Source organism: Nyctibius grandis, chromosome 1, assembly GCF_013368605.1.
Source record: "Nyctibius grandis isolate bNycGra1 chromosome 1, bNycGra1.pri, whole genome shotgun sequence".
NCBI lineage: Eukaryota > Metazoa > Chordata > Aves > Nyctibiiformes > Nyctibiidae > Nyctibius > Nyctibius grandis.
Window position 1 is genome coordinate 75466503 of NC_090658.1, and position 25133 is coordinate 75491635.

Genomic DNA, 25133 nt, shown 5'->3' on the forward strand with positions numbered 1-25133 from the left:
TGACTAACCAGCTTGAAGTTACCCTACTGAATTTTAACAGAGTAGCCAGAGCAAAGGGATTAAAGTTAGACAAAAGTATGTTTGATCCCAACTACGATTTTTGCAGACCAAACAAATGTGAATGTAATGTCCTGGTGCAGAAATACAGCTATTTTCCAACACTATATGCTTTCAAACACTAAGAAAAAACTTTTCATCAGTGGAAAATACATAGGCCAACAGAAGAATTTGATGTGTTTTAGACATATAATCCTTCAGAAAAAGCTTTGATCTTACAAGTTTTAAGAAATGAGGTAATGTGCTCCATTCCCTTTGCTTTCTTTAGTCACAGTGATGTATATAACATATAGAGCCAATCTTTAGCTGGACTCAAAAAATTGTTAAAAAAAAATCTAAGAACCAGATTCCACCCTCAAACATACACACCACTACCTGTGGGCTGAATTCCCATTTACATTCAGAATGCACTGAACTAACTTTAAACTAATTTAGACTGCAGCCGTGAAATGAAGCATGCATGACTGAACACCAGCTATTGAAGAGAAGTTGAGTGAAGTGAGCGAGGTCTCAGACGAATACAGGAACCCATCCACATACACCCAGTTGTAGGATATCCATCTTTTCCTATGGCCAGAGATGCAGAAAATTAACATTTTTAGGAACTCAAAAGAAGCAGAATAAGAATGGGAGCAGAGGCATGTGCCAGAAACACTTCAGTGTTGTGACTCCATTTAAAATAGGGAGTGAAGGATAACTTCGCTACTGGGTACCATACAGCGACATTTCAAAAGTTGTTCAGTACACCCAGTCCAGATGGATTGGCACTATAACTAGTGCTAAGTGCCTCTGCCATGGACAGAGAGGTCACTGGGACTGCTTCTGTCTTGCATTTCAGACAAAGGACACAAAGGCGAAGACAGCATCCTCTGTTGTGCCAGCAAGCACTGAGGAACACAAACCTTCTCTGGCCTTCCCACCAGCCAGTAGGGCTATCTGGGCTGATCCCATTTACCTGCTCTTCCTCACAGCACTTCCTAGTAAAGCAAGCGCAGCTCAGATTTTTCAGTGTATGCTGCCATCTGAGGGCTTGAACTGTTCCTTCATCGTGACACAGACACTTCTACCCAACAGCCTGAGTTGCTGATTGCTGATGGTATGGAATCATCTCTTCTTCCATTTGCTTCAAATTCCATTAAAAAATCATGATCTTTGATAAGGAACGAGAGGGACAAGAAGAACAGAAGCAAAGAATGGAAAAAAAAAACTTACACAGCCATTGGAGAGGACTTTTTAAAGGCTCTGGCCTGAAAAAGAATAAGTAAGAAAGTACACAAGATTCTTTTCGTATCCAAAATATATTCAGCACAATTACAGCTTCATCACTAGTTGAAGCAAACTTTAGTTGCCCTATCTGAATCCAAGTTACATCTGTGTAAGTGGAGTTCAGAGCAGCCAGTAATGACAGTCATATGCAGATAACTCATAAATCTTTAACAGAAAGATATCAGATGCAAAAAAAGCATGGGCTGGAAAACCCTTGGATTCCCAATTTACACTAAAATGGGTCTGGTCGCCCATTCAGGAGAATAGACTGGTACATTTCATTTCCCTTCACTCCAACATCACCTGTACACTATTCATCTGAATGCTGGTCTGCTTTAAAAGCAGCTTTAAGACCTGTGAACACAGGCAGCTCTTGCAACCACCTCTTTCCCTTTGCATTGCTAGAACAGTGCAGAGGAATGTAGTGTAAATGAGAGCTAATGTGCATGACCATACCTTACTTTCTAATCTCTGTAATTCTGCAGTTTCATTTGACAGCTACACAAATCCCATGCTAGAATTATGATGCCACACTACAAAGCAGACCAAGAAGTGCAGATATTTCTCACAGGCCTTCTAGACTATAGGTTGGCTCTCTATAGCTGACTGTTGAAAGCAATCGCAAATTGACACAAGGCAAATGTGCATAGACATGAAAGAAATTTAAATATTTGTACGAAGTCCACTGTTGACATTAGCCTGATAAAGGCTAAAAGCTACCACAGCTCTTTATTTTCCTGAAGATTCATATGTCCGCAAAGATGACATGGAGACACAAGCACAGGTTATTTGCTTATAAGGCATAACGACTCCCTGAATTACCCTGGGGCAATTTTATGGCACCATCTCCCAGTGGAGGGACGTGCCAGGCCGTACAACTAAACTGCAACAGTACCTGCATCTTGATTTTTTCAGTGTTTCACAGCCAATAATAGTATCACCCAATATTAAAAAAACTAACCAACAGGGTTTTTGAAACTGAACGTAACCCAACAGCTATTTCTGCATGTCTTCGTGTCATCACAGTGCAAAGGCCAAAATAAGGAGACTTCCAGTGATATGCAGCCTGTCACAATCTAGTCATACTTTCGGACGGCACCACTAGAAACATGGAGCTATGGGTGACACTGCCCAGGCTCAGCTCCCTTCACATTAAGCAGTTAAGTGGGAGATTTGAAATAGGTGATTAACCACCCTACATGCCTTTTGCAATTAGGGAAAAGGGAAAGGTATGTCTTGAAGGTGTTTCAAGGTCGTAGGTAGACCAAGTAGCTATCTGAAGGCTCTTTCTCTCCACTGACTATGCATGGATCAGAAATTCACTGGGGTCCTAAACCTTTGCTCGGACTAAACGTACCAAATTTCATTGGTACATAAATCCAGGCATTGGAGACTGTAATAGGGCTTATGTATGTGAATACAATGCTCAGAACTGGCTCAGTAGGAGGAACGTAGTGAAAATATTCTGATCTGTTCACTGAAGATGTTTAAACAACGAAAGCTCATCACATTTCAACACTTAACACTTGCAGAAGGCTTAACAGCAGCAACGTAGATAACAGATACCTAAATGAGTGTAAGGAAGAGGAAGCAAAGGTTTGTGGTTTGAACAAAGTGCTGATGAACATCACTACTGTAATTACTGGAAAAAATATTTTAATCAAAGAAAAACAACTTTTCCACAGAGACAATTATAATGTTTTTATTTAGAAAAGGTACTGTAAGAATTGTTTTTCTGTAAAGACATACAGTTATGCCCCAATTCCAGAGAGCTTCCATTCTCTCAAATAGCTATGATTTTTTTAAATCAGTTTAATGAACAGAAGGGGATATATGTGGAGACGTCAAACTTATTTTTGTCATAAACCACATGATTCCATTTACCACTAATCCCCAAATAATTGACCCAGGGCCACCAAGAGCTTGCAGAACCCTTGCTGGTGCTTTATAGAGAACAGGCTGTTCACACAATTTTAACTGTCCTCTCTTTCTAGCCATGTGAACAGAAAAGACATTAAATACTTCCTTAATACCTCTTTTTCCATACTGGCAATTGCTGAGGTTACCACAGGATCGCTTTGTTTTTTTTCTTCGTATTTTTACAATTGCATATGGCAGGGCAGTGATCTAGGACATTATTTCCCTACTAAGATGTGCTTCAAACTATAGAAAACTTCTGTGAAATTCTGCCTTGTAAAAATTGAGAACAGACCCTACAGCATTCATCCTTCTACAGTCTACACTTGACTGAAAGATAAAGGTGGGTTTTTTTTTCCTGAGAATTATGTTCCTTTATACTTTGAGTTAGCCCTGTATATGCCTTCTGTTACTGCCTACTAGGTGTTGTGCCTCTCACTTGGCATGTACTGACATGATTGCCATTTCCCACCGTGCCAGATTGTAGAGCATGGAAGAGATGACATGATGTAAGGGTCTGCAATAATTATATAGGAGTGACCCATATTGAAGCATTCTTTGGCTTGGCAGAGAGAAATGAAATCTACTGCTAAGATCTGCCTTGCATACTTGTGTCTGAATGTCCTTTTCTTAAGAGAATGTCCAGAGACATCCATAGCAGCCTGAAATGAAAACTCACTAAATGCAAACCCAATTCTGTATAAAAAAGAAAGCCCTTAGAAAGCAATCTATTAAGAGGGCTCTTCTCACGAAAAAATTAATTACAACTTTACATTACTGAACTCTGATGAACAAAGCATAACATTCCCTCAGATGTGAGGCCCAACTCAAAACACAAAGGAGGAGTACTTATTAAGTACTTAGTTTTCTGAGATATTCATTGCTTGCCCTATTCTTCCATCCATTCTGGTCTGAAACCAATCTTTCCTCAGCTGTTTCTGGAATGTTTCAGAAAAAAGAAGATAAACTTTGGCCCTATTAGGGTTAATGCTTTTGCATAGACGTATATGACCATAAACTGGTCAACTAGTAGAGGTCTTTTGCTAACATTGTGACTGAGAACAGGAAGAATACAGCCACAATAATATACAGCTGTCAACTAAAAGTATTGCATACAGACATCTTTGACCATGCAGTCTCTTGGCCTTCTGAAAATATGTGAGCTGCATTGCTAACATGACAAAAAAAATAGCAATGTTGAGAATTAGAAAGAGGCGGGTGTAAGAAGCTGATATTGATGGGGCACTACTTCGAGCAGTTGTCACCATCTGTGCCAGCCCTGATCGGCCTTTGATTGACACCCCAGTTTTGTGCTTCACATAAGTGATATCTGCAAAATCCAGAAGATCTTTCATTTCCTCGTCTTCATCTACAGGCAACTCTTTTTGTGCTTGAGTCTGTGCCTTTTGTCGCACTTTTCTTTCATTTACCTCAATTTGTGCAAATATGTCAGGAACGGCATCAACAAATTTGTAGCCTTTGGCTACCTTTCTGTTTTTCTTTGCTCTGCTGTGCTGCTGCTGCTGCCTCTGTGAGATTGCAAATATCCTGTCAATGGCCTCCTCTGTCTGCCTCTTATCTGAAAACCTCAGCAGGCGCTCAGCAGTCTTCCTAAAGCTAGCCGTGTTGCGTACACGAGATAAGATCTGCTTCTCCAGCTGCTGGAAAACAGGCTTAAAATGCTGAAGGTTCCTCTCCACGATCCCTATGTAGTCCTTCACTTCTGGCACTGCGGAGCTCCTAATGGCAGAGGCTCGGTCAAAGACAATTTTCTGACGGTCTGCAATAACCTGTGCAAAGGCAGAGCGGGACCCCTCCTCAACGGGCCACAGGTACACTGCGTAGGCGTGCTCATTGGTGGTAACAAAAACATCCAGCTGCGGAGAATCTCCGCGGACAGTGAAGCTCTGCACATCGACGGACGGCCCAATGAAAAGGTAAATGGCCCTTGTGACAGGGTGCCGCAAGAGGGTTGTTACATTCACGTAGTTCGTTCCATTGTACGGGTAGCCCCGGGGATACATCCTTGAGGCAATGGTAGCTTTCTCGCTGTGGCCAGTGTCATCCATCCAGTACATCTTATATATCCCATCACGGTGCCTAATAAAGGCCCCATGGACATCATCAACAACTGTTTCTTCAAAAGGCACATCCACATTGTGGAAGAAACTGGTCGCGGCCTCCAGGGGGCTGTCATCTTCTAGATGGATTTGGTCCACTAGCAAGAGAAGCTGGGGATGGAGAAGTAGGAGGTTTCTTTGCAATTTTCTCAGCTTCAGTTTAGGATTGTATGCACCCACTCCTTCTCCCCTGATAAAAACCACTCCGCTTCTCTCCATGGTGGCAACCACTCGTCCCTGACAGTCACCAGCCAAGTCATGTTTATATTTAAGCCACTTTGAGGAACAGTCTTCTGTAATCTGCCCTTCCCATGGGGAGAAGCAGCTCTTGGACACAGCAGGGGAAAACATCAACACATTATTTAAAAAAGTATATTTTGGCCCATACAGAGCTTCTGTTATGAAAGGTACGCCGTTGGGAGCAAAAGTAAAGGAGTTCTGGTCCGGGTGTTCATGGCCAGCATTAAAGTTCCTCCACCCCTTGATCCACTCTTTGTACTTGTTTTTATGAACAATATCATATATTGCACGTCCTGCCAGCTTTCCTGACTTGAAGGAAAGGAAAGGCCTGTTGATTTCAGCCGGCAAAGCACTTCCATAGGTTACCACTCCCCAGTCCTCAAAATAATGCAGCTTAGGAACTCCATAGTCCGGCGGAGGTACAGAGCGCAAACTTGCATCATACCTGCCAAACAGATGAGGAAAATGGGTTTAGAAATCCCTTGATGGATTCCATTATCAGCACCTGTACAAAACTCAAAAAATGATTCAATATTTACATCAAAGAGCAAGCCAACAATATAAAGCCCACACATATGCTTCTTGAGTGAACTAATCATATAGTTGTAAGGATATTTTTCATACTAATCCCTACACAAATTTGTTGTGTGCTTTTCACAGAATAACAGCTGAAAGCATCTGCTCCACATTTAAGGCAAGCAATCCTTCTGCAGTCCAAAAGTAAGAGTGCCACTAATTTCAAACTAGCCACGTTTTGTCTTACATCGTAAAGCTACTGAGTGCAATACAAATCTTTAAAAAAGGCACATTAGGACCAGGCTGTAGACACTGTCTATTTTGCACTAGACGTCAACATCTGCACCTATTCATCAACTACTTAACCAAGAGAAGCAGAGTATGTTTCCCCAAAACTGATGATTATAGAAGTCTGCAGTCTCCAAACAGAATTAGCAATAAACTAAAAATTAATGAAAAGGCATTTTAAAGGATAAACTTTTATGATTTATATCACTTAGTGTACGTTAGTTTCCTTCTCCAACTAGGTTAAAGAAAATTTGCATAGCTTTCTTGTACAAATTGTAAGATATAAGACATTTGGTTCAAAAAGGTCTTAATTCCAGAAAAGGTTATAATGCTTGTAATTTTTTTTTGATCTACAGGAGTTAAAACAAAAAAAACCCAACTACCATGGAAAAAAACCCTAACCTTCTGGCATTGTTTTTAATCAACCAAAATAAACAAAACCATCATTAAGCCCAGTAATATTTCTGTTAGACGCTTCCTCATCAGATTTATTCTCTACAGCTAACCAGGAGCCTCTGCCAGGCCCTAAACAATCAGAGCTCATGTCCTGCATACGGCTTCGGGTAATTCCACCCAGCGCTGGAAGCCTGCTCTATATCTAGTGGTCCTTGATGGAGATTCCCCTAAAAGCACACCTCTTTCCTGACACTCTAATGCAAGTGGACATGCTCATCACAAGAGCAATGCTGCAGCACAGGGAAAAGGCAATTGTTGGAATATTCAGATAATTCTTTGCCTTTTTTTTTTTCCACTCAAGTGCTCTTAAAAAATTTCTTTCCCTTTGACACAAAAAGAATTTTCTAAGTATAAATTTCCAAGTTTTCCATGGAGATGCAGGACAAAAGAATGATGGAATGCGGTCATAGAGGAGAGATTCTGTATTTTGCAGATAACAAGATGAAGGGTGCTTGTAACCTAATAAACATGCATTATAACGTGCATATCATAAATGCAAAACAATATAAATTCAATAATATTTTTCTTGTAAGAGAGAGAAATAGAGCTATGCTGACTCCTTGAAAATGTACTTGTTCTCTCCACAGACTGAGGGAATTTATATGTATATCTAAAGGCTCTTGTGTCTTTTCATTTCTTACCTTTACAAGATTGACATAAAAGTTGTATTGACATACAAGCTGTAAATTACAGGGAAAATATGGATCTAGTCATCTATCATGATACTTTTTCTAAGCATAACTTGCAAATTAGTATGTATAAACAACTAATAGTAGCCGTACTGCTTACATTACTTTAGCTTTTAAAAGCAAGTTTATATTATTACTTATAGCTTTTAAAAGAAAACTACGCTTTAAATATTCACCTACGTAATTATTAAAGAACACAGTGGGATTAAAAAACATTAGAATAGACCAAATAAACCAAAGAATATATGCAGGCAAATTTTCAGTCTTTTTAGAACTGCTTGTATTCTATACAAGCAATTAACAATGGAAAGAAAACACAAAAGCAGATGTAGAACAAGACCAAGGTGTTCCCTGTAGCAACACATACTGTGCATCTACGCTAAGTGAAAAAGTTCTTCTGAGCCTAATGACTCTCTGGGTTGCATATGGCCAGCCTGATCTTGGCTTCTTCTGAACACAAATCTGAGTAACGAATTATCAGTAATAGCAAACAGCTGTCAGGTTCCTTTTGAGCCCACTCATTCCCTTTCATACCAGAGAAATTCAGTGTGGAGAGTGCACCACCTCTGCCCTTTGGATGGCGTCCCCGGGCCCTCCACCACTCGGTTCCTTCTGATCTGCTCTGCCAACCAGTTCCCACTGCCGTTGCGCATGACAAATTTGTCGAGAAACACCAGCTGGCTCTCCGGCCCATAGAACCAGTTATAGTTGGAATCAGCGATGGCCACAGTTCTCTGAAACCCTTGGGAAAAAGTGAAAAGGAATGTAAAAAAGAACAAATAAACGTACAAAGATGCATTTGTAGAGCATGACGGTGAAGCCAAGCCAAGCAGTACAAACAGACACAAACAGAAGCAGCCTTTTCCGATGTTTATAGACCTACTTGTAAATGAGCTATATACAGGTTAGCCAGGAACTGTTTCCTTCTGCTGTGGTTAACTTGAATACCCACCTTTCTCCTTCGGCTTTGGGCTACAGACTGTCAAAGTACTACAAAAAATGCAAGAAGCAATATTGGTTCCATCCACTTCCTCTCCTCACCCAAATCTGGCAAAGGTAACTTTCTCTTTACAGCTTTCACTTTTCCTCTGTCAATCCAAACTCTCCAAAGGAAAAAAACAGAGGTGTCCCCAAGGAAAAAAAAAATAGCTTCACCCTGAAACAGCTGGTATGAGTTCACTTTGCTCATAGGAACCTCTCCCCAGTAGATGCCTGAGGTCTCACATGGAGTCAGCGCGATTCTTACGTGCCTGTGCCGCCATGCCAAAGCTGTGTTCAGCCCCCTTACACACACAGCTAAATCTGGGGCTCTTAGAGCCAATAAAGTTATCATGGTCTTTTTAAACAGGAATTTGAACAATTTAAGTTCCTAATGAATCGTCCTGCAAATAAGCAACACAAAACCATCATTGAAAACTTGCAATTCTGCCTGAAACTAAATCTCTTCTGAGAGCTAGAAGGTGTTGGGAATATTTATTAACTTATAACTGGTTTCATATTTGTACATCTCCATCTTTCAGTCACAACTAGGACTTCAAATCAGAGATGCTAAAACACACTGCAAGACAATGGAGAGATCCAGCAAGAGAACAGAAATATTAAAAAGTCTGCAAAATTGACCCATTAGTGATGTCAGATATTTCTGTTTAACTCTCACATTCACAAAAGAAAATGGTTCAGGTACCCCTGGACCACATAGAGAAACCTATCATTTGGGTCAATGACATTTTCCATAAGAAAAATATTTTTTAAAAATGGTATAAAAATCTATTTCACTGTTTTGTAGAAAACTAGTGGTCATGTAAAACTTTCCTACACTTTACTGATACTTTTACCCTGGCTTCATAATTTGCTATTCCTTTCACCTAATCTTTTAGTGTGATGATTTTTGGCAAAGGAAAAAATCAATAAGAATCTCAAAAAATATTATTTTTCAAAGAGAAAACCCCCGAAACAGGTCTGTTTTGAACTTCGAAAACCAGAAATCAAATCCTGAAGCACTGCTTTTTCTCCCAAATGATGTTTCCATTGTTTCACTGGATTTAAAAGCCAGAGTTTAATAAACAATGATCTTTAATAAGCAGTGATAAACAAGGATGTCACTGTTTCAATGGATGATGAAGGTAAAATCCAAGGAAAACGTTATTTAAAAAAATCCAAGTACAATGTTTTTTTAAAATGGCCTATTTCAAGTATGAAATTTACTGCTGCTTCAAGAATTAAATTCATCATCATTCACCCAAAGGACCTACCTGGCAGGACAGTCCTGTACATAAATGCAAAGTGCTGCTTGAGCCAGGGGTGGCTGAAGTGATTGATATCAAAGTGCCTTTGGACAAGAAACATGTACTGAAATAGTGATCTGGTCGTGTAGCTGCCATAAGCCACCCCTTCATAGAGGGAGCCATCTGTGACCTCCTGCAGCAGGACTACCGACTTCTCCATGATTGCCAACACTTGCTTGGTCCACAAGTAAGCTTCCTGAAGGTAGCCTGAAAGAAAAAGATGTTGGCAAATCTAATTACAATACCATAGATTATTTATGTCATCTGTACTGCCACAGTGGGATCCTTTACAGCAAGAAATCTGCAATCCAGAGCTCTATAATACAACCCAGTGCTGCAGCATCTCTTTAGTTCTAGGGTGAAAAATAAAACACTGTATGTAAACACAGCAAAGCAACATCACATGAGCAGGGAAAATCTATAAACCCATTTTGCTAATGATGTGGGATTATGCTTTCCATCTGAAAGGGAAAATTTCCTTAATGCATTCAGGACATGGAAAAAGGGAAGAGCCACGCCAAGACTATTGTATTTCGAATTAAAGCCTTATGAAAACAAACTTATGGTACCCACTAGAGGGCTCCAATAATGCAAATATTCTTAGTCATTTTTCACTGGCATGATCACCAGCATAGTAAGGAGATCCTGAGAGTTTAAAAATACAAAGTAGTTCACATTTGAACTTCAGTTAACTGATATTGTACTAATATATGCTCTATTTTAATACATGCACCATTCTATTCACATTTTCATTTTATTGTTAAAGGGTTATCCAAAATAGAAGTTATTTTGGAAAAGTTTTGCATGGTTAATTCCAAATGCAGATTCCTAAATTCCAGAATAGATTAATCTTTCAACTAGGTTAAGTTTCAGCCTCCACGTATACAAGCCCTAAACAGTTATACTTGTTCTAAAGAAGAGACTCTCAGAGCTCTTACTATTTTGGTCTGCTCTACACAAATCAAGAGCTGGGAAGAGGTTGCGAGAAGACCTTCTCAGGGCTTGTCTGCCTTCACCAAGGAACAAGCACAAGCATGAGAGCCTCAGCACTGCATTTATGTATTGCAGAAGGCAGCGCGTGGATCCCCTCAGAGGAAAGGCTACGTGCCTTCTCTTATTTTCTTTTGGATTCACTGGCAAGAGAGGTAGGACTAAACAGAGACCAGCTGCCTTGCAGTTCTATATGACAACTTAGCATCTACCCAGCTCAGAGTGTCTGGACACAGATTTAACCAGACTTATTTCCACCATACAGCAGGGCTCAGCTGGCATACATTACACCCCATTACGTGGTGAAGCGGTGCCTGCTGAACGAAGCACACATGCCAGGCTAAGCAAGTATGAGCTACATTCAAACCTGCTACTGAGACTGTTTCATGTCATTGCCACAATTACTGTATTTATGCTCAGCAGAGTGATGAGCAATTCAGACTTCCCACTAGTCAAGGCTGCCAAATCCTGCTCGGTTAGCAGAGAGAAAAAAAATTGCAATGTCCAAGTTAAACAAGACAATCAAAATCTAACATGGTATTTTTATCTGCTGTCTGAAGAGATAAATATGATGGGGAAGGCCTGAGCAACAGGGGCAGGTGGTGCTACTTCTACTTACTTTACTCACAGCTATCTTGATGCTACTTCATTACTCTGGTGGAGCTGGCAGCACAGCAGTCTGTCCGAATAAAATCCCAAGTGCTTCCACCCTTGTTTTGCCTTGTGACATTAACAGCCACAATAGCTAGCTTTTAACTACTGCACTAGCAAGAATGCTATTTTCCATGGTTCAGTACCATGTATTTACCATTGTAATGCATATATGTTCTGTTTACTTAGTGTATATCTATTCTATAACCCTATACTTGTAGTATATTAAACGAATAATAATACATTAGAATAAAGAAGTAAGAGATTCAACGCTCGGTCAGGCTACACAACAAAACAGAACAAATCTCACCTAAAATTAGCAGTATCTATATGAAATCAGGCCTTACTCAAGTTCCCTTTTTGAATATCTGAGTGTTTATTTTAACTGCAAAGACTTCAGTATATGTGTGTGCCTAGAATTCATTTCAATGAGTTTCATTTTTCAGTCCTATAACAATGTTTACATGTTTTTAAGCTGGCTATTTAGTCTCCTCATGCTTCAATAGCTGAATAGTGTTTAAAATTGTTAGTTGAAATTTAAACCTTTTGGAAGAAAGGTCTACACTGGGATACACTATTTGCAATTACTATGCATCTGGTACAGGGAGAATAGTATGTTTACTCCTTTTCTCCCTCCTTTTTTTTTTTTTTCTCCTTCAGAAAAAGCCTTTCATCTTGGAATGAGAATTTTTAAGAAAGCATTTTTTTTTTAAATTTTAGACCAACAGAAAAACTTCATTTAAATTTCAGTTTTTTAAAAATAAAGTTGCTCTATATTGGAAACAACAGAATTTTCATTTAGAAATATAGAGTCTAGATGTTTTGACCTATTTTCATTTGAAATATCAGCACAAATTTTCAAATTGCTCAAGTGTTGCTGAATTTTTTTATTTTTTTTTTTTTTAAAAAAATAACAACCTTTGGTGAAAGAAATATCGCCCAATTTTATTTGTGATACTACCATTGTTTGGCACAAAGACTACTTATGGTCTATACTCTAATGAAAAGCAGAGTCATCTCGCAAACTGTCAGCTTTCTACAACAATAGAGGCTCAGGGAAGGATGGAATTATGAGGAATTTAGCAAAACCCACTAAATAAACATGATCTGAGTCTTCAATTTGTGGAAGGCAAGATAGGAGGAAAGTGAGTAACTTCCACACATACTCTTGCTGCTTTTCAGCATATGCACATCAATGAATGCGCTTGTTTTGACAAACACTTAACAAAATGATGACCCCCCCAAAAAACAGTAGGTGCCACAGTTTCTTGTCACACTTCTTTGGGCATCTGAAAGCTCCAACGATGTGCAGATGTGCCTTTGCTTGGCAGGGCTGTACAGCTTGGCAATGCCATCAGCATCCAGAAACGAGGTTTTTTGCTTGACTTGCAGCAAGTAAGTAGTTCCATTGGGCATCATGTTTTCAAAATACTTCTAGTATATATTAAATAATCACTTGATAAAATATTGACGCATTCTTATAAAAGCAGGAGCTGGCTCCACGACTTCCACCTCTCAGCCGAAGGACCACTGAGGTTTAAAGTCAGGATTTCTTATCTGCTCTCTGCCTTTGACTTAACATTCTCATTTACACTGGGTATCACTTAGACAGGAGGAGAGGGATAGCCCCCAGGCAGAGCAGCCAAAAGCAACTGGTGAGGTTATTCACCTGGGAACTGGGAAGGATGGGTTTAAGTCCCCAAAGCAAAGAAGATGACACCTGGCATAGACACCTCCTGGATGAAGTTTATGAGGTGCAAGGGCACAGTTCAGAGGAAAAAAGGTAAAGCCCTGATCATCTCCATAGAAAAGGATGCTGGAAAGAAAGGTCCTGAGCTGTGGCCTTTGGGTGGATAAAGTTACACCTTTGCAGCTCTCTCAGGGAGACAGGACAGAAGTCTTGGATGAAATTCCAGGTTATCCTGTTGTCTAGATCACAGGTCAGAGCATGGGGTGTTTCTGACTGCTGACCTTCTCAATGCGTTGACCAAGAGCATCGCTCTTTACTGATAATCTACCTTGAAAAACCCTGCCTGTAAATCTGGACTGGACAGACTATACACAAGGGGATTTTTAATTCTTACAAACAGTGAGGTAAGAATTTCAGAATCACTTAGATAACTGAATTTATCTACACAGGTATATATGCATATATATTATACCTTGTACATCTGCCCACAGACTTTTGTTCTACTCAGTAAATTAAATTTTTCTAAGCAGCAAAAGAGCAAACCCAGTACTGCTGTACTCTCAGAAGCATTTCTATCAGTTCCTGAACTTTGCTGCATAAATGGCTGATCAAGTTGATACACTTCAGAAAAACGTTCCTATGGTTTAGCACATACCTTGATTCATCAGAACCAGGCTTCCAGCCAGCAGGGCCACACAGTTGGTAGGCTGGTGGTTGTGGAGGTACTGGAAGCCCCATCCACGTCTGTATGATGTGTCATACATATATCCTGAGGCATTGGCAATTACCTCAAGAAATCTCTCCTGTTGAGTCTTGCTAAGATAGCTGTACAAGAAGTCATATGCAGTGGCAAAACCAACTAAGGAGTGAGCGAGAGGGACCTCATCCCACGGGGCATCCTTCACTAGCCTGTCAATAAAGAAAGATGCCAATTAATTGAGTTTCACCTACTTATTTTTCTCCATTACTGTACTACGAGAATTGTAGGACTCAAGGCCTCTGAAGCTAGGCAATTCATGTTGAATTTTAACACAGTAGTAAACTACTTACCAAGTCTCTGAGACCATTTTTTTTCTTTCATAAGTATGGACAACATTAACCTTCAAAGCTCATTAATTTTATTAGAAAGATTAAGTTGTTAAATATTAAAACAGTCCGTGCAGTATTCTGGGTTTTGTTAGGGGAAGCAGATATGCAGAATATTGATTGTATAGAAACGGAATCTATTTATCTGAAGCAAGATTCACATCATTTTTGTAAGAAAGTAACATCCCATAGTTTATACTCCTCCAAGAATCTGTAACAGCCTTTTTCTTTTCCAAAGGATCCGAATGTTGATAAATTCCTGAATGGTGGCTATGGGACTGAAGTAATCTTTAAAGCAAGTGTAATAAAATAACACACTATGCTGTTTCTTCATTTCCCAAATGCATTCAAGGACGGAAGTAGAGATGATAAAATTTACTTTCATGACTACAGTTCAAATTAACATACTTAACAGCATTGAAAAAAACGGTGTTTAACATAAAATAGATGTAAAATGATGCCACTACTCAAAATTATTTTCTAGGAGGTACCTGTTTGTATCCAATGATTACACTGAACTTAACAAAATAGCAAATTTGTACCCAGAAAATTCATAATGGAGGTGGAGGTAGTATAGAACAAACATTTCTCTTAAATCAAGCATACCTTATGTACCAAAGACTTTAGTTTTGCAATACTGACAGTACTTTCAGGCCATGGTTGAACAGAAAAGGAAATGTGAAGGAATACATAGTGAAAAAAAATCTTCGATAAGCTGAACAATCATCAGTTGCTTTCATGGTTGTTCTCTTTAACTTTCTTTGCAATATATTTTTTTATTACAGAAAAAAATTTTAAATTGTTGAGGCGAGAGGGTGTCCTGCTGCAATCAGTGCAAATTGTGTTGTGCTCCTGAAGACGTGCACCTTCCAGCTTCAACTATTCTATGACTCTATAAATATGATTTCATCTTAATTTGTGTAAGCAGTAGTGTGAACAAACAGATGAGAAAAAATACCAAAAGAGCAAGATTTAAAAAAAAAAAAAATTCCCATTCCACTATAGAAGCATTTATTTACATTCGAAATGCATGAATGAACCACATAGAAATTATGACCATCAGCCTAGGGCACTGCCACTACGGTAAAACACAACATGTACGAGTGAGAAAAATGATCTTTAATTTTTATTTCAGTATATCTGACATCATTGGAAGGACCCAAATGAACTTGGCACATTCATGCCTGTATGTAAGGAAATCCTCTGTAGGCTTTTTGATTAGCTGAATTTCCAACAGTTATGTGTTCACCTTCTCTCAGCTTCAATCACATCTTCTGCTGAGTGAAGTTATAAACTCATTTTTCCTTTTTTTAAATAAAATCTTTATCTCACAGATTTTAAATCAAATACATGAATGCATTCAGCATTGAGGAGCAGGATTTGACTTTTTTTTTTGAACCAGGGTTTTTATTGGACTAAATTATTTTGTTTGCACAATTTTGTTTCTTGGTTAACAGACAGTCATTGAGAAAATGGTTGTGAAGAATATTAAGACAGACAGCTATAAGTGTGGTTAACAAATAACTATCAAAGCATCAGGAAAAAAAGTTCTAGAAATTTACTACTCATCTTCCCCACATCCTCATGTTATTCTCTGTGGTCAACGTCAGGAACATTTCTCTGTTGTTTTTTCCTGGTTAAAACTCTAAACTTATCAGTGAAGACTTCCAGCAAGGTATAGTAAAATTTCTTACTCATGTTTTCACTTAATTGTTGTACAAAAAGTTACAGATCTGTAAGCCAAAACATTTATATGGTTTTCCTAGATGCTCATTCTTTCCCTATTTCCAGATAAACTGGAAGAAAATGTAGCTGAACTGGGCAAGCAACTCTCCCAACTCTCCAGATTTATTTATACTGTAATACTGAGGCACGAAAATTGAAAATCTGAGTTAACTGTTTATTTGTCAATCTCAATTAATTCTCTCCATCTCTCCCTATCATTGAAAAAGCTCTTAAAATGTTGTTAGTCCTATATGTAAAAGTAAAATTGCATTCTATGCCAGTTATATGCAACACCCTGGCACCGTGATTGCTATCAGAAATCCTTTGACACATGAACGTACCTTTGAGCAGCTGTATCACGAATCTTAATTTCCAAAGTATTTTTAGTTTTGCTTTTCACTAAACCTTTGCACATTCAGAAATCAGTGTTCGAATGGGTACAGGAAATATCACTTTAAAGGCCTCTGCCTGGAACAACTACAAAGTGATTGAGGCTAAGCTATACATTAGGGGGGAAGAAAAGAAAAATGAAAGAATCTGAGTTAATTTAAAACATTTAATTCAAAGTGCAGTATCCTTATAACAACATACGAATTGCTAATTAGAATGTGCTTAAAGCTATTTAATGATCTCTACCTGACTTCATCTTAAATGGGATTTGACAGTGAAACTGATTTATTGTAACTTTCGTTGTTAAGATGTACACTAACTTTATGTTTGTTCAAACGCAATACTGCATCAAATTCTATAGCATAAGAGCATGTATTAGTCTCTGTGGCAGCACTTCTTATAAAATAGAAAGCATTCTTCTACATGGGAAGTAATAAGTAGATCGGTTATGACTACATTTAGGTTGTTGGTTTCTTCAGAAAAAAAATCCCCAACCAAATAACCTACAGTGTAAAAGACCCTATGTTAGGCATCCTAAGCCTACATACTGGCACAGTTACCCACCTCAGGTTAGACAAAGTAATTTTGTCATAACTTCCCTCAAATTGCAATTCTGTATAGTAAGTCTTGTATAGAATTTAACACAGGAGATGCACACAAGTAATAAAGAAAATTAAAGACAATGATTTAAAGACCCTATTTCCAAACTTACAAAACCACAGTCAACATCTGTTCTTAAAACGAAGCTCTCCTTGAGTAGTAACTCTTTAGCTGGCATAAATCAGTGCACCTTCATTAACTGAATTTCAGTGGAACCAGGCAATGTACAGCAAACAATATGGAACATGATTCACAAGAAGAATGGTCAAGTAGCAAGCATTAAATGCTTTTTGTATCTAAATTACACTCTCATTTTTCAAATGGATCTCCAGTGTCAGATTTGGTAAACAGCCTGGCTGATAAACCGTGGGAAAGCACGATACCATAGGCCTGCACTGAACATACTATGTAAAAAAAGAGTTTTCAGGGCTATCTGTTAACTACTCTGCTCTGAAATATTAAAGAAAAGTTGTATGTATTTATACAAATAAAAATAGGAAAAAAACAAGCTAATGCTTTGCACTGGAAAACAGCTATTTTCTAAGCCTCTCGGGAGTAAAATTTAACATCAGATAGTATGAACCTCAGCTTAGCAATTAACTGCGTCTGAAGACAGCAAGTAACCTTTACCTCAATGCTGCATTAGCTTCTTCAGTCCTTTAAAGGTATCAGATGTTACAAAAACAGAATCCAAAGTAAATAAAAATATCTATAATGGATTCTTTAGTATAGAGCAACTACTTAGTTGCAAGCATAAGCACTTTTAGCAAAGGCAACTGTTCAAAAATTCTAAAACTTATTTTAAAATAACAGCTAAACCATAAATGCATCCCTACAGATGGTACAAAAAAATACATTTTTTTTTACACATATACCTATACCTGTATTTGGAAGAGGTGCCTATCTGCAAACTTGGGGAGGTTTATAAAGGAGAAAAAAGTGCTGAACGGGTTTGCTGCCTAATGATCAAACTTCATAAACATCCAAAGCCATATGAATTGTTCCACACAAAGAACTGCTGTCTGGACAAATTCTGTGAACGGCACAGGAAAAATACATGCCTTGGGATGTTCTTTGAAGTTCTTTTCATCTGTGTCATACAAAATATTTTTGTTACTTTATTTTAAACATTTAGAGTTTGATACAAATCCTCCATGAAGAAACTGGAGAAATAAAAAGGTCATGGATAAGGCTGGTATTATGGATAAGTATTATGGTCTTCCTACATGTGTTCAGAATTTTGGCATGGTGCAACATGGTTATCTGTTTTAGATTTGCCACTTTCTACAATGAACAATGAATCTGAAGGAGGGGTTAAGACCCAGTTCTCCAGTCATCGATTTATGATGTCAAGAGCCATCACGCATGCACTGCATTGTCCAAGGCTAATAGCGTACGTACCACCTTCACTAAATGCGATTCTGTGCTCTAAATAAGTATACCAATTGTATAAAGTTTTGGATGGGAAGTAAAAATCAAGATCAACAACAAAGCCAAGAAAAATTGTGGTAAGATTACCACAACCTCTCCATTTCCTGACAACATTTCTAATGCTACTAATGTCTCTTCTCTCAGTAGAAATGGTTTTCTGTGTTTTTCCCTCATTTCTCTCTACTAATAACTACTTCCTTACTGAAACAGGAAGTATTAGCATTTCTCTAAGAAATATAAGCCAAGAGGGAAAAAACACTGTCTGCCCAGTTCAAGGCAGGACTTAAACCAAACTCTCCTGCTTAAGTGAGTTCCCTGTGGGATGTTTAGAATCGCCTTTCCTTCACTTTGTATCCAGTTCTTAAAAACAAATCGAAGTAAATAGGATAATAACACTCTCTGAGAAATAGAATACCCTTCCAGGCAGTGTGAGATCTGATTTCTAGCCTCTATGTCAATAAGTAACAGGGCATCACTGCATGCAAAATGAAGATTAAGCATGTCCTGAGACATATATTACACAAGTAATCCACATCCTGAAGTTTAATGCTCCAAACTTTCCCATGACAAATTACTTACTGCAGAATAAGTCGCGGAGGTTGAGGGCAGATTAAGCTAATGATTGAAGGAAGCATGCCAGTACTCCCTCCTCAGTACTGAACCTCTTGCTCTCACTAGGTGGATGCAAAGGAAATGAGTCAGGGCTCTTTTCTAAAGGCTTACAGGTGAAAATCAGTTCAAGGACAGGCCTATAGTGCATTTCAATGCAATCCACCTTAGACACGGTAGCTAGCTAACAGCATGGTTGAGTTTAACGCACACTATAAATGTCAAGTGTAGATGCAAATGTGGCATGTAATGGGGCCAACTGATCTCTTGGTCCTGAAATCAACTGCGTAATTGTACGGTCTTCCCAATGGCAATGGCAATGCCCTGGCACTCCACACCCTTGCTGTTGTTCTGACCTACTTCTGGGGGAAGGAGATACAGCTTTAAACCTCCCATCAGGCAAAGGAGAGAAATATTCTTCCGTGGCCAGAGGGTGTATACATACCAAGAGGGAGTATACCTACCAAGGGGAATGAGACCACCAACATTTATTTTAATAACTAGACTCAGTAGCCTTATTTTTGTTACAAAGCCTCCAAAACAAAATATTTTCTTGTGCTCAGATGGAATACTTTCTTCACTAATGGAACAGTATCTTCCAATTTTTGTTTTGGAGAGAAAGAAGAAAAATCCTTGAAAAACCCTGTTTGACCCAAAACAATTTCTCAGCTTTTACCATTTCAGCATTTTTCTGGTTAGCTGCCAAAACAAAAACCCCATTATCTGCACAACCTAAGTGCCTGGTCATTTACAACAACAAAAACGTCCTTGAAAAACTGATGATTTATATTTCCGGTGTCTAAGGTAAAACACAACAAGTTTGCCCCTATCCCTTTACCAGTTGCGTTTCAGCAGCAGCCACTCAGACATGCTCGTGTTCATTGCAGCTCAGTTCACAAGAAGACAGGAAAAGCAGTAGCTAAGTGTAAAGGGCTACATTCATGTCAATATGGAAAAAAAAGGCAACATTTTTTCAGAAGTTTTAAGAGCTTACTATAAAAGTAGGGTAGGTGTTGAGGAGGCAACTAAAACTTTACTCCTTTGGAATCCTTCATCTACTTTCTATCCTCTTTCTCTCTCTTTCCTCATATGTCTATAATCATCATTCTGCTGCTTCTAAAGTTTCTTTCAGATGCTCTTCTCTTGTTTTTGTCTTTGATCACAAGACAGTCCTTTTCAAACTGGGCTCACTCTTCACATCAAACATGATCCTTCTGTGCTGACACATTAATAGACAAGAACTGAGTCTGTTTCAGTAGTTCTCAGTGCCATATAAAGCAGACACAGAAATTTAGTTATGTTATTATTTCAACAGATTACCTCTAGCTCTTGTTGTAGCAAATTTTTATACCAGGCATGCCACAATGTGAGCTCCCTGAAGCTACCACCGAACTTCAACACCAATTCATCTCCTAGAAAATCTATCAATTAAAAAAGGAGGTATAAAAGAAACTCTTCAAAATCCAGCTAGCCATTTAATTTCACAGTCATGCACAATTCCTATTTTTAAGTGCTACATATGAAAAAGATAAAAACAGCAGGAGGGTTTGATCTTTCACTTACTAACATAATATATATTCCAGATACCAAATTCATCCTCCAACCCTTCCTTTTCTTTTTCTTCTTCCTGTAGGAGACTATCTCAGCATCCCCCAAGGTTCTTTTATGCTAACTTCCATGCCGCAGTCTTATAAAACCCTAAGTTTTCTTTGAATGTGGCTGCTGGTTGATTATTGGGAATCAAACAGATGTTCCCAATTTGTGGTGTCAGCACAGAGACTTGCTTTATTTCAACTCAGCCCATGTGAATTTATTTTAGTTATACATTTATCTATGAATTTAATTATTTATATTTATGTATTTTTACTTTGCAATTCATATAGTTCAACGCCGAGCACTATCTGGATACTAGGACCAGCAATGGTCCTACAGCATGCTCCAATACTTTTAAGAAACAGGGACTAACAGAAGGCTATAGGATTGCTGGTTAATAAGAAATAGCAGAAGGGTCACAGATTTGTTATGCCGAAGCCTCCCGTTAGCTTCTCCTTACTTGCTGCTATTTCCTTGGAATGTTTGCACATGCTCGACAGTAATTATCTCCCCTATGAAACACACGGAGCCAGGCTCACTGTCAAATCCTACACCTTTCTGCACATTGGTAAGATACTTGTCTTTAAAAATGGTGTGTCAACTATGTGCCAAAAAAAAAAAAAAAAAAAAAAGTACAGAAAACCCTTGTCTGGCAACTGCAAACGGGGATGCCTCTCCTGCAGTAAGAAGGGTGCAGAATTTGTGAACTTCTAAGGCATTTGTTTATAAGTTGAGCTTAGTAAAGAAGAGAGGTTTTTCACTGCTTTGTCCAAAAAACAGGATCTGACTGGACTCTTATTTCTGCACGATGTGTGACTGATTACATCACTCTGCTCGGTGCGGGAACGGGCCGAGGCAGCATATGGAAAGAATCACGAGTACAGAACCCCTCGGCCAAAAACGCACTTCTGGTGGGGAGTGCTCTAGGGGCCCGTCAGAGATAACAGGCCAGAAAAAGCATCTATATCCTCTGTTCTCTGTAAAATAAGATAATATGGCTTAAATAGAAGGACAAACTTTCCCTAAGATTTTAGACAGCATCTAGATATCAAATCCCAGGAAAACCAAGCGAGTTATTTAACACCAGCTTTTAATTTTTACAGGCAGAAACATTAAAGTTTATCTATTTTTATTGAAATATTAATGCACTGCGTTTCCCTGCTGACCCAAGACATTGTCTGTTCCCATATTATTTTGGATGATTGTTATAGTTAGCTGTTAGCCATTGCCCCTTTGTTTATTTTAAAATGTAAACTTACTCCAGGATGTAGCAATTACGGATGCTCTGTTATGAGCAGCATGCCTATCAACATCGGTTGTTATGACAAACGGCTCAAGCTCTGTTAGCCTACATGAATGGGAACTCAATTAAGGGTGTACTTTATTACGTGATATAATATAATTATTGTAATTGATGAGAAAAGACAGAAGTGCTTAATCGCATGCCCCTTCCATGCGTGTATCAATTATCAGTAGATTTTCTCATCATAGTATCCTATCGAGGATTCTTGCTAATGTAAAGATGAAATTTAAAATGTCAGTCTCCTTAATCTCATGATATGCTGGGACAAATAACCAGTGTGACATTTTAAACTATTTATTTCACCCAACTACTGCACACACTACCAAAATACACTTTAGTTTTCTGATAAGGCTTAAATGTTATTTAATATCTCCATGAAAATTGGAGGAAATGCCTCCAACTGGATTTTTTTTTTAAATCTAGAGTTATTTTAGAGCCAATGCCACGTCAGCAGAAGTCAAAAGAAATCCAGATTACACTCTTGAAAGAATCAAACTGCCAGCAAGGAATCTACATGACAGACAGATTTAACTTACCACTACAAGTTGATGAATCCCTCAGTGATAAAGACATTTTTGGGGCAATTTACGTAACAATTTAGGCACCTACATTATAGAGGAAGTCTAGGGAGAGAAGAGTTCCTCTGATTTACTTTTCTCACTGATATCCCTCTGGATAAGCCCTCTTTACTGATGACGTATGTAGATGAGTCTCCTAACATTCAAGGCTCCAAACTTGAGCAGTGTCAAAACTGCCCCATCCTTCCACCCTCCGGATCAGAACACATGTACCCTCAAATCATTTAATAAGGGTAACATTTGTAATATATCACCCAGAATGGTATTTTCCCCAAAGTCTGAGGGAAACTAAACATGCCTAAATATACGGGACAACATTTTTTTTCCTTAATTCCATTACTGTGATATTGCCCGAACAGTTCATGTACAGTCTTACACGATGATTTAGATGACATAAAATCTAAAAGCCTTCTAGTAGTGATCAGGCAACAACTCTCCTATTTGCCATGTTTGTTCTCCTAGTCTTAAATTAAGTGGAGAAGTGTGTGCAGTAACATGTTTTGCTTGTACTTTTTAGTCGAGTTTCTTAGGAAAAACAGATTTACATAATCTGTCTGCCCACTCCTCCAGCTTCTGAACCTGCTGACCTATTTGAGCAAAGCCAGAGAGAGCAGTACATGCCTTGGAGATGTGACATTCCTACAGTTTTGCTGAAAAACACTGCTGGACAAGGGAGAGGGATCTATATTACTGCCATCACTGATGGAGCTATAGTGTGAACTCCACATTGACAGCATTCAGCCATAAGTTCTCAGGGCAAAAACAAAAATGGAAATCAGATCCATACTTCTGTCATGGCATTTGGAAAGCTGGCCACTTGGAGACTGGAGGTTATACAAAGGGCAGCTTACCCCAGCCCTAACACCTACATTTGTCATTTAATCCTTCTGTACTTCCCCTACTAAATGCACTGCACATGCTCTTTTTGCAAAGCAAAGAACTTTGCTTAAACCTTGATCGTTTGCTGAACAACATGTCTACATCAGAAGGAAAAGATGGGAAAAGCGTGGCTTCTCTTTCACTGAGGTAACACAAGATACTTGCTTGAGAAAGACAGTAGTTTTGAGGAGGGAAATATTATCAAAGCCAAGTGGAAACAGGATATCTGCTGAGTTCTGATTGGTATCTGGTCAGCTGGGACAAAGGAAAGCATTACAGTAAGGGACAGAGGAACCACAATAATTCCAGGGCAGGAATCACATGACAGAAGGAACTGAAATGAGGTTATTGAGACAATGAGTGAGACGTAGGAAACAAAAAAAGACAGACACAAGTAAGTTCCACTACTCACAAAAATCACTTGTACCTCTTTCTCACTCCATTGAAACAGATGGCCATGTAACTATGCGTTTACAATACCCAAAGCAAGTTAAGGAAGAGTGAGAACAACGAAACTGGGAAGAAGGTGTTGAGTTTGGAGCAGCCTGTAGGTCCTGTAGGAGATGGTTACATGTCCTGGGATTCCCCTCTGTACAGCTCTGTCCCTCTGCCAGTGTGCCAGGAGAAAGACGGTCCTACAGACTGCCTCTGAAGGTAAGTAAGACTGAAGCTTTGTATTGCTATGCTTCAGTGGAAGATTTTGGAAATAACCATTATCCTGCTGTGCCACTACTCTTCCCAATTCCTGTGTGTCCTCTCTTCTGTGACATGCAAGCAACTTATGCCCAGTGTGTCCCTTCTGTCTCCCACCACTTTTGTTCTAGTTCCTGTATTTCTGTGGCTTTCACCACTTTAATATCTGGTTTAGGAAAATCCAACACTGTAATGCCTTTTAAATCATGCTCATCAGGAGGATACAGATCTCAAGTTATGCTAGCTCAAATCCAGCATATTTCCAGTGACAGTCCATGGATGGGTGCCATTTATAGGATGCTACTAGTTGGTCTTAACCCAAATAAGGTAGGGAATAGTAGTTTGAATAATAAATACTGCTTGAAGAGCTAATGCTTCCTCCTGTGCTGACTTGAAACCTGACTCAGACTTCTGCTAAGCTGCTGCCACCATGGAGCTGTAGGACAGTGGCTGCCACAGAGGGGAGCAGTGACCCATCACAGCTCCAGCTCGCTGCTCTGGATAGAAGCCACTGTCCTAGCAAAGCCCACGTTTCCATCCTTGGCCCTCCTCCCAGTGGCAGCAACCCTGGGGCACAGTCAGCAAGGTGCACCCAGCAAGGCAACTGCTGCAGGTGGGTAGGGGAAATGTGTCTACCTGAGGAAAAAAAACGGGAGATAAATTGCTGGTGAGTATTGAAAAGGAAGGTGAGGAGGAGAGAGACCTCGAGGTCCCAATTTCTAGATGCACTCATACAGTGTGAACATTAACTTCTGTCCCCACAGAGTGTGGCACAGCAAGGACAGAGTAGCTTGTGTATGACAACTCACATCCAGGTGAAGTTAATCCAGGAGGGGGGTCATCAAAATGCCAGTTTCTCAAACAGTTCCAGTAAAGTAATCAGATGGACAACTATTTTTATCATGCCATAGTATGTCTTAAGGAGAGGCCCAAGAACCACACAGCAAAGCAGAGCTGGAAGTCTGAACTGAAGCTCAGATGTTAGAGCACTCATAAAACACTTGACTGCAGAAGCCCAGAGTGTCGAGATTAAAAAACCAACACTTTTAGCACTTCTTACCACAAATCAGATTTGAAACCC

At 39.1% G+C, this 25133-nt stretch overlaps 1 protein-coding gene across 2 annotated transcripts in view; it reads right to left on the reverse strand.

Moving 5' to 3' along the window:
• Positions 1-3050: 3050 nt before the first annotated feature.
• Positions 3051-25133, reverse strand: part of DSE (dermatan sulfate epimerase) — a 36342-nt gene continuing 14259 nt past the window's right edge. The window contains exons 3-6 of one of the 2 annotated variants that reach the window (XM_068404503.1): positions 13821-14074; positions 9802-10041; positions 8084-8291; positions 3051-6045 (exon numbers count right to left, since the gene is read on the reverse strand). In XM_068404503.1, coding sequence (XP_068260604.1) covers positions 4284-6045; positions 8084-8291; positions 9802-10041; positions 13821-14074 — 2464 coding nt within the window. In that variant the 3' untranslated portion in view covers positions 3051-4283. Of the gene's footprint in view, positions 6046-8083; positions 8292-9801; positions 10042-13820; positions 14075-25133 lie in introns of those variants that run through there. The other variant, XM_068404513.1, reaches the window with a different exon arrangement.